At 45.4% G+C, this 18,404-nt stretch overlaps 1 protein-coding gene across 1 annotated transcript in view; it reads right to left on the reverse strand.

The window, feature by feature from the left end:
* LOC139459674 (E3 ubiquitin-protein ligase UBR4-like) overlaps positions 1–18,404 on the reverse strand; it is a 159,208-nt gene that overhangs the window by 99,260 nt on the left and 41,544 nt on the right. The window contains exons 27-39 of the mRNA XM_071241293.1: positions 18,240–18,400; positions 17,664–17,754; positions 16,809–16,930; positions 15,612–15,718; positions 14,143–14,360; positions 9,555–9,634; positions 8,494–8,688; positions 7,442–7,505; positions 7,016–7,092; positions 4,655–4,769; positions 2,483–2,553; positions 1,695–1,842; positions 685–918 (exon numbers count right to left, since the gene is read on the reverse strand). Of these exons, the coding sequence (XP_071097394.1) occupies positions 685–918; positions 1,695–1,842; positions 2,483–2,553; positions 4,655–4,769; positions 7,016–7,092; positions 7,442–7,505; positions 8,494–8,688; positions 9,555–9,634; positions 14,143–14,360; positions 15,612–15,718; positions 16,809–16,930; positions 17,664–17,754; positions 18,240–18,400 (1,683 nt within the window). The remainder of the gene's footprint in view (positions 1–684; positions 919–1,694; positions 1,843–2,482; positions 2,554–4,654; positions 4,770–7,015; positions 7,093–7,441; positions 7,506–8,493; positions 8,689–9,554; positions 9,635–14,142; positions 14,361–15,611; positions 15,719–16,808; positions 16,931–17,663; positions 17,755–18,239; positions 18,401–18,404) is intronic.

Raw genomic sequence — 18,404 nt, forward strand, 5'->3', positions numbered from 1 at the left:
CCCGTTGTGATATTGCTGGAATATTGCTAAAAGCGGCGTAAAACCATACTCACTCACTCACTCACATTATCAATAGGGAATGTTGACTAATGTCATCATTAACAGGAAACCACTTGAAATGTTTTGGCTTCATTGGCCACTTGTCTCTGAGGGCATGTAAACGGTCACTGATAAGGCCAACAGCAAATTAGCAGGCCAAATGACACTAGAGTAAATGAGCTGGTAGGTTTTTATGCCATTTTTATCAGAAATCCAGTCAGATCACAGCAGAGGGACACCACAAAATAGGCTCCGTACACTTCACCCAGGTGGGAATCAAAACCCTTTGGCATGACAAGCCAAAGACACTAGGATACCCCACGGCTCTCTAAACCCACTTGACCATCAGTGAAGTCAGCTTGTTTGTTTGTTGTTTAACGCCGCACTCAGCAATATTCCAGCTATATGACGACAGTCTGTAAATAATCGAGTCTGGACCAGGCAATCCAGTGATTGACATTAAAAGCATGGATCCATGCTATTGGGATACGATGACATGCATCAATCAAGTCAGCGAGCTTGACCATCTGATCCTGTTAGTCGCCTTTTAGGGCAAGTATATGTTACTAAAGACCTATTCTACCCCTGATCTCCACGGTAGTGAGCTTGTAAGAAGCCAGCAAACAAAATCCTCTCCTCCCTCACCATCTGTGCTAGGAGACTGTCTCTGCAGCTCTCAATCTGTCTACACAGTGCCTCACGAGCCTTGTTGCTCATCTCGGTGGTCTTCATCATCTCGCTGGCCTTGTCGTCTATTGATGGGGAAGATAGTCGGCGCCGTAGGGAGCTAGGCTGGACAGTGTCCATTGAGAATGGTGACTGGGCCTGTCCAGTGCCACTCGAGTCCAGCCCACTCTGAGCTGTCCTCTTGACCAATGCCTGGCAGGAAGAAGAACAATAATCATTGCATTTCCAAAACTCAAATCTGCCATGAATACATTTGAAGTACTGAGTCACAAAAGTACTTTGATAATCTGCAACCCTTAGTTTTCTCCCCTTAGAACAACAAACACTCATATTACCACAGCATACAGTCAGGACTATACCCCACTCAGAGACAGTCCTTGTTTTAGCCCCTTTATGCTGAGTGCCAGGTAAGGTAACAACAAGTACCATCTTTTCAGGTCTTTTGGAATGACGCGGACGGGGACTAACCCTGGACCTTCCTCTCTCCAGGCGGACGCTCTACTACTAGACCACAGAGGCGGTCCAAAAGAAGTTAAACAACACTCTTTTCTTTCATACATGTATTACTTGGTTGGTTGGTTGGTTTGTTGTTTAACGCCGCACTCAGCAATATTCCAGCTATATGACGGCGGTCTGTAAATAATCGAGTCTGGACCAGACAATCCTGTGATTTACATCATGAGCATCGATCCATGCAATTGGGCTACGATGTCATGCATCAACCAAGTCAGCGAGCCTGACCACCCAATCCAATTGGTCGCCTCTTACGACAAGCATAGTCACCATTTACGGCAAGCATGGGTTGCTGAGGACCTATTCTTCCCCAGATCTTCAGGGGTCTATAGGAATATGAAATAATCGGGTGTTCTTCAACTTCTTTTGAGCAGTATATTACAAATCCACCATGATTAATGTTAACCTGAATAAAGAACTCAAATCATTTGAAAGTTACGGTTGCGGAAGCCTACCTTGCAGCTACCATCCTCCTTGGCGCCACAGTCACAGAAGAAAGACCCAAACTTGGCATATGTCAGATCATGGTCTTTGTGGCAGACCTTGGCACAGATCGTGCACACGCCAACTCCATCGACCATCTTACAAGTGTGACAGTGGTACCTGTAACCCAACACAACATTACTGAAAATAGTGTCCTACAGCTTATCAGGTCATAGAGAAAACAAGTCAGTGGTTTGTGGAAGCTGATTTTCAAATTGTTTAATTAAATCATCAGTGTTGTTTAATGCTACTTTGAAAGGTTTTTTAACGTTATCATCAAGGTTGTTTTAATGTTATTGGTAATATACTTTTTTGCTGCATCCGAAATATTTCTTAAAGCTGCAATGGCAATGTTGTAAAATGCTGCATCAGTAAATGTTGCTTAATGGCAACATGTCAGTGTTGCATAATCATGTCAATGCTGCACCAACAATGTTATTTAATGCTGCATGTGCAATGTTTTTTAATGCTGCATGAGCAGTGTTCTTTAATGCTGCATGTGCAATGTTTTTTAATACTGCATCACCAAGGGCATTTAATGCCACATCAGCAATGTTGTTTCATGCTGCATGAGGAACGTTGTTTTAAAGCCACATCAGCAACATTGTTTTAATGTCACATCAGCAATGTTATTTAATGCTGCAACACTTGTTTAATATTGCATCAATGTTATTTAATACTGGATGAGCAATATTATTTCCACAACATGCGCAATTGTATTTAATGCTGCATCAGCACTACTATCCTGCATCCCACTGACCAGTGTTGGTTCATGAACTCCTTCTGGGTGATGGTGAAGGTACACAGCTTGTTGTTCAGCGACTCCTCATCCTGAAAAACAGATGATCAACTAGTCAGCAATAATACTACCTTTAACAAGCATGAACTACTCATATCCCCAGCAAGTATGACATGTCCGGTTATGTGCAAGGCAAGAAATTTTGTACGTTTTTCAAGATTTGATGCGGAAAGGAGCGCCACGGCCATTTTCAATCCAACTCAAAGTCGTTGCCCTGAAAATGTTTTTAAAAATCCCAAACTATCAAAAGCCACCAGTTCACCACTAGGCCTATCTATGTGCCAAATTTGGTCTCTCATGGTTTTTAGTGCTGCTCTGGAAACGAAACGCAACGGCTGGACGGCGAGATGGACTGACGGACAGCAATCATTCCTATGTAACTGACAAAACAATGCAACTCATGAATCACTATAATAAATAATCAAATTCTGCTTGGTAACTTAAAAAAAGAAGAATGAAAAAAATGAATGTTCTTTTATGCTGCAGTGATATTCCAGTATTATCATGGCAGCCTATACAAACACAAGGAAAAAATGAGCATTGGCCAGCAAACAATGGCTTATAAAATGACAAATCATCCATGTCCTCTCAATTCACCTGCCAACTCTAAGGACAAACATAAACATACCAGCGACTATTCTCTCACAAAAAATTCTTAAATTATGTCATCATGATCATGACATAAGCCTGGACCAGAGTAAGTAAGTGAGTAAGTGAGTATGGTTTTACGCCACTTTTAGCAATATTCCAGCAATATCACAGTGAGGGACACCTGAAAATGGGCTTCAAACATTGTACATATATGGGGAAATCGAACCTGGGCCTTCAGTGTGATGAGCCGACACTTTAACAACTAGGCTACCCCACAAACCCTGCCTGGACAAGGCAAACCAGTGGTTGATATAATGACGAATGCCCTATGCATCAGAGTATGATGCCACACAATCTGCATATAAAGACATCGAAAACCGATCCAGTTTAGTTACCCATTAAGGTGAGCATAGGCTACTCGGGATCATAGTAGCTCCACTCCATGGAAAGAAAATAAATTTATGAAATCAGGATGATTTTTGTATTTTGTTTGTCATTTAACACTGCACTCAGCAATAATCCAGCTATATGACGGAGGTCTGTAAATAATTGAGTGTGAAACACACAATCCACTGATTGTCATCATGAGCATTGATCTACAATAACAAGCCCGCAAGCCTCATCACCTGGCTGTTCTCTCACCTCTTATGACAAGTATGGGTGGCTGTACAGTGGTCCCTCGCTACAGCGCTACCAATGGGGTCCAAATAATTGGTGGGTGTTATAGACGAAGAGCACAATAGCGAGGCATCACTGTACATAGAATACTAAAAAAAAACCAAGCTCCCGTGTAATACCAATTTTATGAAATGAGTGAATAGTTCTGGTATCTGATGAGCGACAAAATTGTTTTAACACGGAAGCGAGTTTAGTATTTTATTTATTACTTTCCATTTAAAACTATCGTGTGTGAGAAGGCTGAGAGCTTCACGATCCACGGCCTAATCCACTTGAGTTAAACAGAATAATACTTCAAACACGTCAAAAGTTGAAACGTATTAATTTAATACCATACAACAGTCCACCTTTAGAATTCAGGCGTCCGTTCCACAAAGTTATTGTAGCGCTAAGGTTATCGCAACTCACATACTTTAACATAGACTTATGACTGTCGTTACACTATAGTACGATCGCCCTGTGGAACGGGGCCCTGCAAAGTTTACAATCATGTCACAATACCCCATGATGTAATTTGTGGAATTTTGTTGCAAGATCCATTGGCGAAACAATGCCATGTGACGTAAGCCTAACAACAAGGTTGCTGGGGTCATCGAGTGTGCATAAGCTCCTCTCAGTGATCTATCAACTCCATACGCAATGTTGCTGAATAAGCCAAGGGATGTTGAGAGCTTTCAATATTTGTTCGTGAAACTTGTTCCGACAGTACAAGAGCATGCGTTTTGGTATTACTCAATGTGTAATACAGCTGTATGTTTATTAAACGGGTGATCTCTTCATGGGCAAGTAATAAAACCAATTCTAAACCCGGATCTTCACAGGGATTAATCAAGTTTGCATCTACGTGGTCCAGCCAAGTCTTACCGAGTCTTCAGCTCCGGAGTCCTCATCATCCTGGGTGAGTTCCTCTGTCCAGTCACTGTCGGCATCCTGCATGGTCACCACCTCTGTGTCCAGGGGAGGAGTGGCCGTCCCACACCTGATAAACAATGACAAGTGAGTGAGTATGGTTTTACGCCGATTTTAGCAATATTCCAGCAATATCACGGCGAGGGACACCAGAAATGGGCTTCACACATTGTACCCATATCGGGAATCGAAACCGGGTCTTCAGCGTGACGAGTTAACGCTTTAACCACTAGGCTAGACCGACCCGATAAACAATGACAAGGAGTAGATAAGTACAGGTGAGGTGAGGTGAAATGGGGTTTAACGTTGCGTCCAATATTATTGCACTTATATAGCGACATGCATGCATGTGTGTGTGTCTGCTTGTACTAGTCCGGACTGATGCCGATGTATAGTGCTAGCTCACTGAGATACCATGCCGCAGTTTAACATGAATACCCCACTCAGACACAGTATACTGACTCCGAGCCGACCAGTCCTTGTTTTAGCCCCTTAATGCGGAGCGCCAGACAGGGTAACAACAAGTACCATCTTTTAACGTCTTTTGGTATGACACGGTCGGGGATGGAACCCTGGATCTTCCGCTCTCCGGGTGGACGCTCTACCTCTAGACCACGGAGGCGGTCTTGATAAGTACAGGGTTTGGGCTGAGACCCAAGAGTAATCTCAAGTAGGAGTTTCGAGCAGAGGGGCTCTCATAAGACTGTTGGTAAGTGGGTAGGGAAGTTTCTTATGTACTCTTTGTCTTCCAGGTGTTCCCGATGATACCAGCGGAGTGACAAGGAGTAGTTACGAAACAAGGTATTTTCTGTACTAGTTCCATAAATGGGACATACATGTAGGTCATTGAGTACAGTGACTGAGTCATAATTGGTTTACGCTACTATCAGCAATTGAGTTTAGACCAAGGGTTGATAGCATGAGCATCTTGGTAGAATGGCACACACTTGGCCATGTCAAATACTGAAACAACCGAATCATTACTTTAGTAGGCACTTACACAGGCACAGGTGCTTGGAATCTATTGTGTCAAGCAAACAATGGGTTCAGTATAAGGCAGATCCTGTCAACATTATTTCCCTAACAGAGGAAACAAACCATATTCTAAATTTGGAAATAACTTGATTATAACTTCTATGAGGAGACTGTTGATTCTGTTGTACAGATGACAACAGAAACACATGATGCTGTGCCTCCCTGTGTTGTTACAGTCTGGTCAAACTGTGAGCCTACAAGCCGAACTTTACTCCTAGCATGATTGTCATGAGATCTTTGTGTCTTTATAACAGTCTGTGCCAAAACCCTTTCAGCCTACAAGCTCCAACTTGGGTCTGAGCATCATTGTCATGAGATCTTTGTGTCATTATAACAGTCTGTTCCAAAAACCTTTCAGCCTACAAGCTCCAACTTGGGTCTGAGCATCATTGTCATGAGATCTTTGTGTCATTATAACAGTCTGAGCCAAAACCCTTTCAGCCTACAAGCCCCAACATGGGTCTGAGCATCAATGTCATGAGATCTTTGTGTCATTATAAGAGTCTGTGCCAAAACCCTTTCAGCCTACAAGCTCCAACTTGGGTCTGAGCATCAATGTCATGAGATCTTTGTGTCATTATAACAGTCTGTGCCAAAACCCTTTCAGCCTACAAGCTCCAACTTGGGTCTGAGCATCATTGTCATGAGATCTTTGTGTCATTATAACAGTCTGTGCCAAAACCCTTTCAGCCTACAAGCCCCAACTTGGGTCTGAGCATCATTGTCATGAGATCTTTGTGTCATTATAACAGTCTGTTCCAAAAACCTTTCAGCCTACAAGCTCCAACTTGGGTCTGAGCATCATTGTCATGAGATCTTTGTGTCATTATAACAGTCTGAGCCAAAACCCTTTCAGCCTACAAGCCCCAACATGGGTCTGAGCATCAATGTCATGAGATCTTTGTGTCATTATAAGAGTCTGTGCCAAAACCCTTTCAGCCTACAAGCCCCAACTTGGGTCTGAGCATCAATGTCATGAGATCTTTGTGTCATTATAACAGTCTGTGCCAAAACCCTTTCAGCCTACAAGCTCCAACTTGGGTCTGAGCATCATTGTCATGAGATCTTTGTGTCATTATAACAGTCTGTGCCAAAACCCTTTCAGCCTACAAGCCCCAACTTGGGTCTGAGCATCATTGTCATGAGATCTTTGTGTCATTATAACAGTCTGTTCCAAAAACCTTTCAGCCTACAAGCTCCAACTTGGGTCTGAGCATCATTGTCATGAGATCTTTGTGTCATTATAACAGTCTGTGCCAAATAGATTACAAGCCATCCTACCTTTCTGAGGTCCTCTTCAGAGCACAGAGGATGTCGCCAACATACGTGAGAAGACAGCACATTGTCTGGAGCACCCCCTAAAACAGAGAAATGTCACGTTGTTGGTATACTACATACAGTTGGGTCTTGTCATCATCTACACCATTCTCATCAAAATCAGCTCTGCTACATCGATTCAACACCACTCTCACTCAAGATCAGACAAACCCAGAATAGGATGTCACAACCGGTGAATTATAACATCAGCAGATACGAATGTAAGCTTCTAAACTCTTGGTTAAAACAATCAAAGAACTGTCGTTCAATCAATCATTTCTTCTTCACCTTAAACTGTTTGCAAAGAGCTGCTCTATAGGCAAGCTTTTTCACAAACTGAATTGTTTCTTAAAGCTTCAACATGATTGTAAATTATTCTCAAAACCTTACCTTTCCAGCAGATCCATTCTTAAGAATCTTCTCTAGAACATCCTTCTGCTCCAAGTAGGATTTGCTGCAAGAGATGACATCAAATGTGCATACTCTCAAATGAGACTTTAAAATTAATTTTGAAAATATTTCCTAGAATGATAAGAAAGATACTGAACTCTAACCATGCTAACCTTGTTGTGGTGAAAAATCCTGATTATGAAATATACTACTCAAAAGAAGTTAAGGATCACCTGATTCTTTCATATTACTATAGTTAATCTCTCATGTCATGACAGATTTACTTTACCATTATGAAAGAATCGGGTGATCCTTAACTTCTTTTGAGTAGTATACATGGGGCATCAGTTTCTTATGCTATGGTACCATACTAACACTAACCATCATATATGGTTGAGGCAGAGAAGATGATTGCACAGAGGATATGTCATGTTGCTTGACAACAGCATGAGGGTCGATATCAAAATGTCACTATTACAGTTAAATAAAGACCATTTGTTTGTTGTTTAACATCGCAGTCAGCAATATTCTAGCTATATGAAGGCAGTCTGTAAATAATCGAATCTCGGCCAGAAAATCCTGTGACTGACATGACCATCAATCCACGCAATTGGGATACGATGACATGCATCAACCAAGTCAGCGAGCCTGACCACCCAATACCGTTCATCAGCTCTTATGAAAATCAGTCGCCTTTCACGGCAAGCAAGGGTTGCTGAAGACCTATTCTACTCTGGATCTTCACAGGTCATGAAATAAAGAAGCTGTTATCCATAAATTGTGCCTACTTCGTCATCCGTCACCTTCTAAAAAATACCTATCAAACAATTTATGTTCATGCTGTTTCAAGTACAAGGATTTGAACAAATCAAAATGCATTGCCTTTACTTCTTTTCTTCTTAGTCTGAATATATGCAAATTTGAAGCTTTTCTAGCATGACAGAAATCATGGTGATGGGTGGACAGAATCCATGGCAATATCTGACGAGGTGTACGATAGAAGGTGCACCTATCATGCTAATCAGTGTCTCTAATAAATTGAAATTTGTTACCAGAGATTGAGCCATCCAGTAGCTGCCTGGAAGAGGGTGACATGGCCTGCCCCCTGCCCCGCCCCTGCCAGCATGTTCATGATGACCATCAGTTCAGGGAAGCCAGACATGTCCCCATCCTGCTCCGTCAGCAGCGGACTTCCCATGGGGATGAGGGCCGCCAGAACAGCCTGGGCCACCTCTTGACCCACGGGGCTGAAACATATGCTGGCTGTTACCACACATAGATACAACCCAACACACAGGGCTGAAACACATGCTAGCTGTTACCACACGCTGATACAAACCCTGACACACAGGGCTGAAACACATGCTGGCTGTTACCACACACAGATACAAACCCTGACACACAGGGCTGAAACACATGCTGGCTGTTACTACACACAGATACAACCCCTGACACACAGGGCTGAAACATATGCTAGCTGTTACCACACACAGATACAACCCCTGACACACAGGGCCGAAACACATGCTGGCTGTTACCACACACAGATACAACCCCTGACACACAGGGCTGAAACATATGCTAGCTGTTACCACACACAGATACAACCCCTGACACACAGGGCTGAAACATATGCTAGCTGTTACCACACACAGATACAACCCCTGACACACAGGGCCGAAACACATGCTGGCTGTTACCACACACAGATACAACCCCTGACACACAGGGCTGAAACATATGCTAGCTGTCACCACACACAGGTACAACCCCTGACACACAGGGCTGAAACATATGCTGGCTGTTACTACACACAGATACAACCCCTGACACACAGGGCTGAAACATATGCTAGCCGTTACCACACACTGATACAACCCCTGACACACAGAGCTAACATATGCTAGCAGTTACAACACACAGGTAGAGACCCTGACACATTAAGCTGTAACACACACTAGATGTTTGTGACCCCCACATACAACCTCAAACCCAGGGTCAATAATTAATTCCAAAATACATTGTACATTCAATGACAAATTAAGTTTAGCCATAGGCAGAAATATCAAAGGTGAACACTCAACATTGGATAGTTTAAAAGAAAACTACTTACCTTTTTTCCTTGACAATAAACATGGTAAGATTTTGTAGCAGCACCCGATTCTCTCGCACATTGCTCTCGTTCTCCTCTCCCTGAAATCACATCCACAACTTACATTCATACATCCTTTCCTCCACAAGTAATGCTTTTCTTTGTCTGTTTGTGTGTTGTTTAATGCCGCACTCAGCAATATTCCAGCTATATGACAGCGGTCTGTAAATAATCGAGTCTTGACCAGACAATCAAGTGATTGACATCATGACCATCGATCCATGCAATTGGGATACGATGACGTTCATCAACCAAGTCAGCAAGCCTCACCACCTGATCCCGTTAGTGGCCTCTTACGAAAAGCAAGTCGCCTCTAACGACAAGCATGGGTTGCTGAAGACCTTTTCTACCCCGGATCTTCCTGGGGACCACAAGTATTGCAGGTGCATGTCGTCTAATGCTGCAGTCTCAATATTCAAGCAATATCATGGCACCCTTAGGCTAAAAAAAATAATAGTCTTGGTTCTCAGGCACTGCCCACATCATCATAAAGTTCATTGCCCGTGTCTTTTGTTTCCATTTTTTTTTTGTGTGCATTGTGTTAAAGTATTAGGATTTTTATATTTTTTTGAAAATGGAAATAAAAACAAAATGTGCAGCAGACCTTATGATGATGGGCCCACGTGGCGCCTGAGAACCAAGACTATTATATTTTTTAGCCTAAACAATCGAGTTTGGACAAGACAAACCAAAGACTACAAACATAAGCAACATCCACACTGTTGGGCATACAATGAATCGAAATCAGTCACGATACAGTCTGACCAACCGATCTGTTTTGGTCTCATCTCACAACAAGCCTAGGTGACTAAGGACCAATTCTAACCCGGAATTCCCATGCGGGCAGCTAGTAAAAACTAAAACTGGTGTTGTTTGTGGGTTTACACTGATTTGTACAGTGTTTCAGTTTTATCACAGAGTCAACTTAAGTCTAGGAAGAAAGCCAGCAGAATTTTACCACTTTGTTGAAGCCTACTAACACAGGAATGTTACTGACCAAACAAGGGTCATTATCAGGGCAAATCTGGTATTTATCACAGGACCCTGGTGTGCATAAGGGACACAACTCTGCACAGCACTAGATGTGCTACCTCATTTATTAAACAATAAAGACATATTTTCATTTAGAAGTAAAATTTAATCATGGTAACCACAGGTAACATCAGCAGTAAATATACTGATCCTTATCCTTCCACACAACAGGCATGGAGCACTGGGGACTCCCTCTGTCCACCAACCCTCAACTCTGCACCCTTCAACTCTGACCAAGACCCTGTCTCTGCCCACCAACCCTCAAGTCTGCATCACAGCTCCTCAAGCCAGCCAACCCTCAACTCTGACCAAGACCCCGTCTCTGCCCACCAACCCTCAACTCTGACCAAGACCTCGCCTCTGCCCACCAACCCTCAACTCTGACCAACACCCTGTCTCTGCCCACCAACCCTCAACTCTGACAGAGACCCTGTCTCTGCCCACCAACCCTCAACTCTGACCAAGACCTCGCCTCTGCCCACCAACCCTCAACTCTGACCAACACCCCTGTCTCTGCCCACCAACCCTCAACTCTGACCAAGACCTCGCCTCTGCCCACCAACCCTCAACTCTGACCAACACCCCGTCTCTGCCCACCAACCCTCAACTCTGACAGAGACCCCGTCTCTGCCCACCAACCCTCAACTCTGACCAAGACCTCGCCTCTGCCCACCAACCCTCAACTCTGACCAACACCCCTGTCTCTGCCCACCAACCCTCAACTCTGACCAAGACCCTGTCTCTGCCCACCAACCCTCAACTCTGACCAAGACCCCGTCTCTGCCCACCAACCCTCAACTCTGCATCATAGCCCCTCAAGCCAGCCAACCTTCAACTCTGCATCACAGCCCCTCAATCCAGCCAACTTACAACTCTGCATCACAGCCCCTCAAGCCAGCCAACCTTCAACTCTGACCAAGACCCCGTCTCTGCCCACCAACCCTCAACTCTGCATCACAGCCCCTCAAGCCAGCCAACCTTCAACTCTGCATCACAGCCCCTCAATCCAGCCAACTTTTAACTCTGCATCACAGCCCCTCAAGCCAGCCAACCCTCAACTCTGACCAAGACCCCGTCTCTGCCCACCAACCCTCAACTCTGCATCACAGCCCCTCAAGCCAGCCAACCTTCAACTCTGCATCACAGCCCCTCAATCCAGCCAACTTACAACTCTGCATCACAGCCCCTCAAGCCAGCCAACCTTCAACTCTGATCAAGACCCCGTCTCTGCCCACCAACCCTCAACTCTGCATCACAGCCCCTCAAGCCAGCCAACCTTCAACTCTGCATCACAGCCCCTCAATCCAGCCAACTTTTAACTCTGCATCACAGCCCCTCAAGCCAGCCAACCCTCAACTCTGCATCACAGCCCCTCAAGCCAGCCAACCTTCAACTCTGACCAAGACCCCGCCTCTGCCCACCAACCCTCAACTCTGACCAAGACCTCGCCTCTGCCCACCAACCCTCAACTCTGACCAAGACCTCGCCTCTGCCCACCAACCCTCAACTCTGCACCACAGCCCCTCAAGCCCACCAACCCTCTACTCTGACCAACACCCTGTCTCTGCCCACCAACCCTCAACTCTGACCAAGACCTCGCCTCTGCCCACCAACCCTCAACTCTGCACCACAGCCCCTCAAGCCCACCAACCCTCTACTCTGACCAACACCCTGTCTCTGCCCACCAACCCTCAACTCTGACCAACACCTCACCTCTGCCCACCAACCCTCAACTCTGACCAACACCCCTGTCTCTGCCCACCAACCCTCAACTCTGACCAAGACCCTGTCTCTGCCCACCAACCCTCAACTCTGACCAAGACCCCGTCTCTGCCCACCAACCCTCAACTCTGACCAAGACCTCGCCTCTGCCCACCAACCCTCAACTCTGACCAACACCCTGTCTCTGCCCACCAACCCTCAACTCTGACAGAGACCCTGTCTCTGCCCACCAACCCTCAACTCTGACCAAGACCTCGCCTCTGCCCACCAACCCTCAACTCTGACCAACACCCCTGTCTCTGCCCACCAACCCTCAACTCTGACCAAGACCTCGCCTCTGCCCACCAACCCTCAACTCTGACCAACACCCCGTCTCTGCCCACCAACCCTCAACTCTGACAGAGACCCCGTCTCTGCCCACCAACCCTCAACTCTGACCAAGACCTCGCCTCTGCCCACCAACCCTCAACTCTGACCAACACCCCTGTCTCTGCCCACCAACCCTCAACTCTGACCAAGACCCTGTCTCTGCCCACCAACCCTCAACTCTGACCAAGACCCCGTCTCTGCCCACCAACCCTCAACTCTGCATCATAGCCCCTCAAGCCAGCCAACCTTCAACTCTGCATCACAGCCCCTCAATCCAGCCAACTTACAACTCTGCATCACAGCCCCTCAAGCCAGCCAACCTTCAACTCTGACCAAGACCCCATCTCTGCCCACCAACCCTCAACTCTGCATCACAGCCCCTCAAGCCAGCCAACCTTCAACTCTGCATCACAGCCCCTCAATCCAGCCAACTTTTAACTCTGCATCACAGCCCCTCAAGCCAGCCAACCCTCAACTCTGACCAAGACCCCGTCTCTGCCCACCAACCCTCAACTCTGCATCACAGCCCCTCAAGCCAGCCAACCTTCAACTCTGCATCACAGCCCCTCAATCCAGCCAACTTACAACTCTGCATCACAGCCCCTCAAGCCAGCCAACCTTCAACTCTGATCAAGACCCCGTCTCTGCCCACCAACCCTCAACTCTGCATCACAGCCCCTCAAGCCAGCCAACCTTCAACTCTGCATCACAGCCCCTCAATCCAGCCAACTTTTAACTCTGCATCACAGCCCCTCAAGCCAGCCAACCCTCAACTCTGCATCACAGCCCCTCAAGCCAGCCAACCTTCAACTCTGACCAAGACCCCGCCTCTGCCCACCAACCCTCAACTCTGACCAAGACCTCGCCTCTGCCCACCAACCCTCAACTCTGACCAAGACCTCGCCTCTGCCCACCAACCCTCAACTCTGCACCACAGCCCCTCAAGCCCACCAACCCTCTACTCTGACCAACACCCTGTCTCTGCCCACCAACCCTCAACTCTGACCAAGACCTCGCCTCTGCCCACCAACCCTCAACTCTGCACCACAGCCCCTCAAGCCCACCAACCCTCTACTCTGACCAACACCCTGTCTCTGCCCACCAACCCTCAACTCTGACCAACACCTCACCTCTGCCCACCAACCCTCAACTCTGACCAACACCCCTGTCTCTGCCCACCAACCCTCTACTCTGACCAACACCTCGCCTCTGCCAACCAACCCTCAACTCTGACCAACACCCCTGTCTCTGCCCACCAACCCTCTACTCTGACCAACACCTCGCCTCTGCCAACCAACCCTCAACTCTGACCAAGACCCCGTCTCTGCCCACCAACCCTCAACTCTGACCAACACCTGGCCTCTGCCTACGAACCCTCAACTCTAACTACAACCCTGCATCTGGTCACCCCATCAGCTGTACCCACCTCCTCTGGCTTGGTCACAATCTTAGACAGCAGGCTCTGTAGGATGACTTTGTCCACAGTGGCCAGTTTAGACAGGGTGGCACAGAGGGCCTCGTAGCTCTTGTCTCCTGGACACTTCTCAGCCAGGTGGAACAGCTTGTTGAAGAACTTGAGGACTTTGGTCGCAAACTGAGGAGATAGGTTGTCACGGACCACCGACAACAACAGGCTGGTCAAATCTGAAAACAACATCAGAAAATAATATTTCGACCTCTTAAACACAAAACGTCCTCCTGGTACGTTGGAATGTTTCTTTGTATAATGTTCCACTCAGCAATATTCAAGCTATACGATGTCAGTCTTTAAATAATCAGACCAGACAATCAAGTAAATGATATGTGACTGACTGAGGTGTGTTGGCCCGTTGTCCTGTGCAAAGGGCACAGGTTACAAATCAGGAGAAGTTAAGAAACGCTGGTCGCGGAGAGTCCTTGCATGGCTGATGGTGTTTCGACAGCTTCGCTCCTGAGAGTTTCTAGGGCTTCGGTCCTACTCCTTCCTGGAGTCTCCTTGGACAAGTGGCTTTGTTTGACATGTGCCTCTGTTCACCCAGTAGTGGATACCCGGTAGTATGAGGTTGTTAACCATCTAGCACCTAAAAGGCAGCTTGGGTTGTATACTCCCCAGGGAGCTGAGAATGATTCTTGAGTGTACACTGATCCAGTGACCGAGGTAATTATAGCGCTTTGAGCATGCCAGTGAGTGGTGTGGAAATATGAGGAATATAAACAGCCTATCATCAGTATATTACTTTCTTGCTTTTAACAATATTACAGCTGGAGGCACCAGAAATGGACATGACACATCGTGAATCAAATCTGGCTTTTCATCATAATTCATGAGCCAACACATAAACCAGTAGGCTACACCTCACACCCTTTAAACTACTGACTGTCCTTAAAGGGGCTTACCATATTCCACGTAATAAGTGCCCAGGGCGCTCTCAAAATTAGAAATAGGGGGCTCTTATTAGAATATTATTTTGGTGAAAGAAACAGAGTTGAAAGATAAATTTCCTGGTTTATGCTGACAGCCTGAAATATTTGCATACGACAGATATATTTTTCCAGAATTTAATTGTCCATAATTAGAGGTGCATATAACACACGAGTGCATATTATACACGAATAAATAAGTCTTGTGTACATCTTGAGTGATCAATAAATTTCGTGGTTTATGCTGACAGCCTGAAATATTTACATACGACAGATATATTTTTCCAGAATTTAATTGTCCATAATTAGAGGTGCATATAACACTCGAGTGCGTATCATACATGAATAAATAAGTCTTGTGTACATCTTGTGTGATCAATCAGAAGGGGTGCTAATTGGTATTGTTCACTAGCCAATATATTAGCAAATATCGCCATGGACGCTTATCAGAGCGGGGTTATTATTGTTGAATATGGTATATAAGCCTGTAGTTACCAGCGCGCTCAGTGTAGAACTGTTCAAAGGCTTTCTTCCCAGCAGTCTTTTCCAGATGGTTCTCCATGAACTTGAGACAGTCCTGCAGGATCTTCTCATCCAGGCCACTGCAACATAACACAGTGTCATCTTATGGGCTCTGGGATATTGATCTTATCACAAACATTGTTCGCAACTAAGAATGAATGTCAAAGGGCCCTTGTCTTAATGCTAAAGTTCAAGGCTTGGGGGTCCAAAATTCAAATATCATACCATGGCATCAAAAGTACCCCGCACCCCTGTTAAACTGTTGAGAACCATATAGGATCATTACAGTCAGTTCTTACATCAAGCATGGGATTATGAGACCATTCACAGAATTTCAACTTATCCAATACCACTAAGCAACATCTGACCAATCAGTAGATGCTTTATGCTGTGCTCAGCAATATTCCAACTTTAATACCTAAGAGGGCAACATATCTGGTTCATAAATATCAAATGTGCTCTTGGGTCATATCACGCCACAAGACAACAGTGTATTGTCTCCGTCATCCGGATGTCATTGTTGACGTCATTCAAATTTTAATTTGAAGTGAGGTTGCAATGACGTCACACTAGAAACGCTATCATAGCTGAAGATTGTTGACGTCATTCGACAAATTGTGATTTCTGCTGCTGTTGCGACTTGCTGTCCTTATAGGTATACACTAAAATTCATCTTTGTATGAAGACATCTTCTTTGGTAATAAATAGAACATTATATTCGTGTTCATGTCATGCTCTCGATCAGGAAAGACTGGAATATAGACACTCATGTTGAGTGAGTGAGTGAGGGAGTTGGGTTTAACGCCGTTTTTAACAGTATTCCAGTTATATCACTGCGCATCAGCTTAATGTGGGAGGAAAGCCCGAAGTGACGCAGGTCTCAGACGTTTATCACTTCGGTGAAACCCACGAGCATGGGTATGTTGCTGACAAACCTGGAAACATAATTGGGGTGAACAGGGATTCGAACCCACAATCATAGGTTTCTGGAGTGCCCAAGGGACGCAACTCTGTACAACAAATCGCGACGCCTAGATGACTGGGCCACCCGTGCCCCCACTCATGTTGTAAACATAATATGACATGAACACTCCTATAATATCGATTATATGTGACATTCAGCAGAGAGACAGTGTTGTTCCTGTGTTCACTGATCTTGTGGCATCTCACCTCTCGGCATCAGAGTAGTCGATAATGAGTTCATGACAGACGGAGATCACGTGGCCATACATCTTGAGAGCAAACTCTTCTCCATCAGCCTGACCCAGGAACTTTTCCAGCGAGCTGGACACCTGAGACAGAATTAACATGATTAACAGCTTTGTAAGGACTCTCCTGGGGAACACTAGCACTGTTTTCAAGGCTAGTAACCCCAAAGTTTGGTAACAGCAGATATGATACAAAAAACCTGTAACAATGGTGCTCCAGTCTCCTAACATGCCCTGAATTTTATATCCCATTTGTACAGTAGGCAGCTTCAGCCTCCAGTCAGGAGCTGAGTCTAGCCTTTGGTTTGGTTTGGTTTGGTTTGTTGTTTAATGCTGCACTCAGCAATATTCCAGCTATATGACAGCTATCTGTAAATAATCAAGGCTGAACAAGACAATCTAGTGATTGACATTATGAGCATCGATCCACGCAATTGGGATACGATGACATGCGAAGTCAGCGAGCCTGACCACCCGATCCAGTTAGTCGCCTCTTATGACAAGCATAGTTGCCTTTTACGGCAAGCAGTCTAGTCAAGACCTATTCAATGCTTAGGCCATATTACAAAACTAAAATCGACTGATAATGATGCTTAGGGAAAACGTAAACCTTTGCCAAGTAGGTTTAAATGATGTTTGAACATACTATCTGTAGATCCTGAATGTGACCCTGCAAGATATCCATTTATTTGTTTAAAGTCTGAAAATGATTGATTCATCCAATATTATTCCCTCATTAGTCAAGACATAAGGGTTGAGGATCACATGAATTAATGTTGGTCACAAGGTAATGGAATGTCTGTGACTGAGAACTCACGGAGTCAGCTAGGTATTCTGTGGTGATGTCGTACATCAGGGGGAACATCACCCGCACAAACTCCTTGCTGCTTTCTGCATCAGGACACCACCTGAAACAGTGATATAGGTGTGATGTAGGATTGGTTTGTTTGTTGTTTAATATCACACTTGGCAATATTCCAGCTATATGACGGCGGTCTGTAAATAAATGAGTCTGGACAAGACAATCCAGTTATTGATATCATGAGCATCGATCCAAGCAATTGGGACACCATGACATGCATCAACCAAGTCAGCGAGCCCGTTGGTCGCCTTTTATGACAAGCATGGGTTGCTGAAGTATGAGTTATATATGGTCTGTAAATAAAACTCAGGCAAGCCGAATAGAGCCATTTTACATTTTGCATCCCTGTTTTTGAGCCAACTAGGAATTCAACAGATCCAGTTCGACAGAACCGTGTATGAATAAATCACAGGGACCAAAATATCAGTTAGCAACAACTTGGAATTGGACCCATCCAAGTTGGACACAACAAGGTTCAACCGTATCTTAATTCAACATCACGATGCTGTCTACAACAGAGGTAATACTTACACCACCAGGTCACTGGCGAAGCGGACAAGTGAGTTGAGAACATGTCTCATGGAGGCGTTGATGCAGAAGCTGGGCTGACCAGACAGGGTGACCATGTGGGCGCTGTGGACAGTGTCCATGTAGCTCTCACAGGGCAGGATGTCATTGGCGAAGGCATTTCTCTGT

This window comes from Haliotis cracherodii, unplaced genomic scaffold (assembly GCF_022045235.1).
Source record: "Haliotis cracherodii isolate W230 unplaced genomic scaffold, xgHalCrac1.p SCAF_13, whole genome shotgun sequence".
NCBI classification, from domain to species: Eukaryota; Metazoa; Mollusca; class Gastropoda; order Lepetellida; family Haliotidae; genus Haliotis; species Haliotis cracherodii.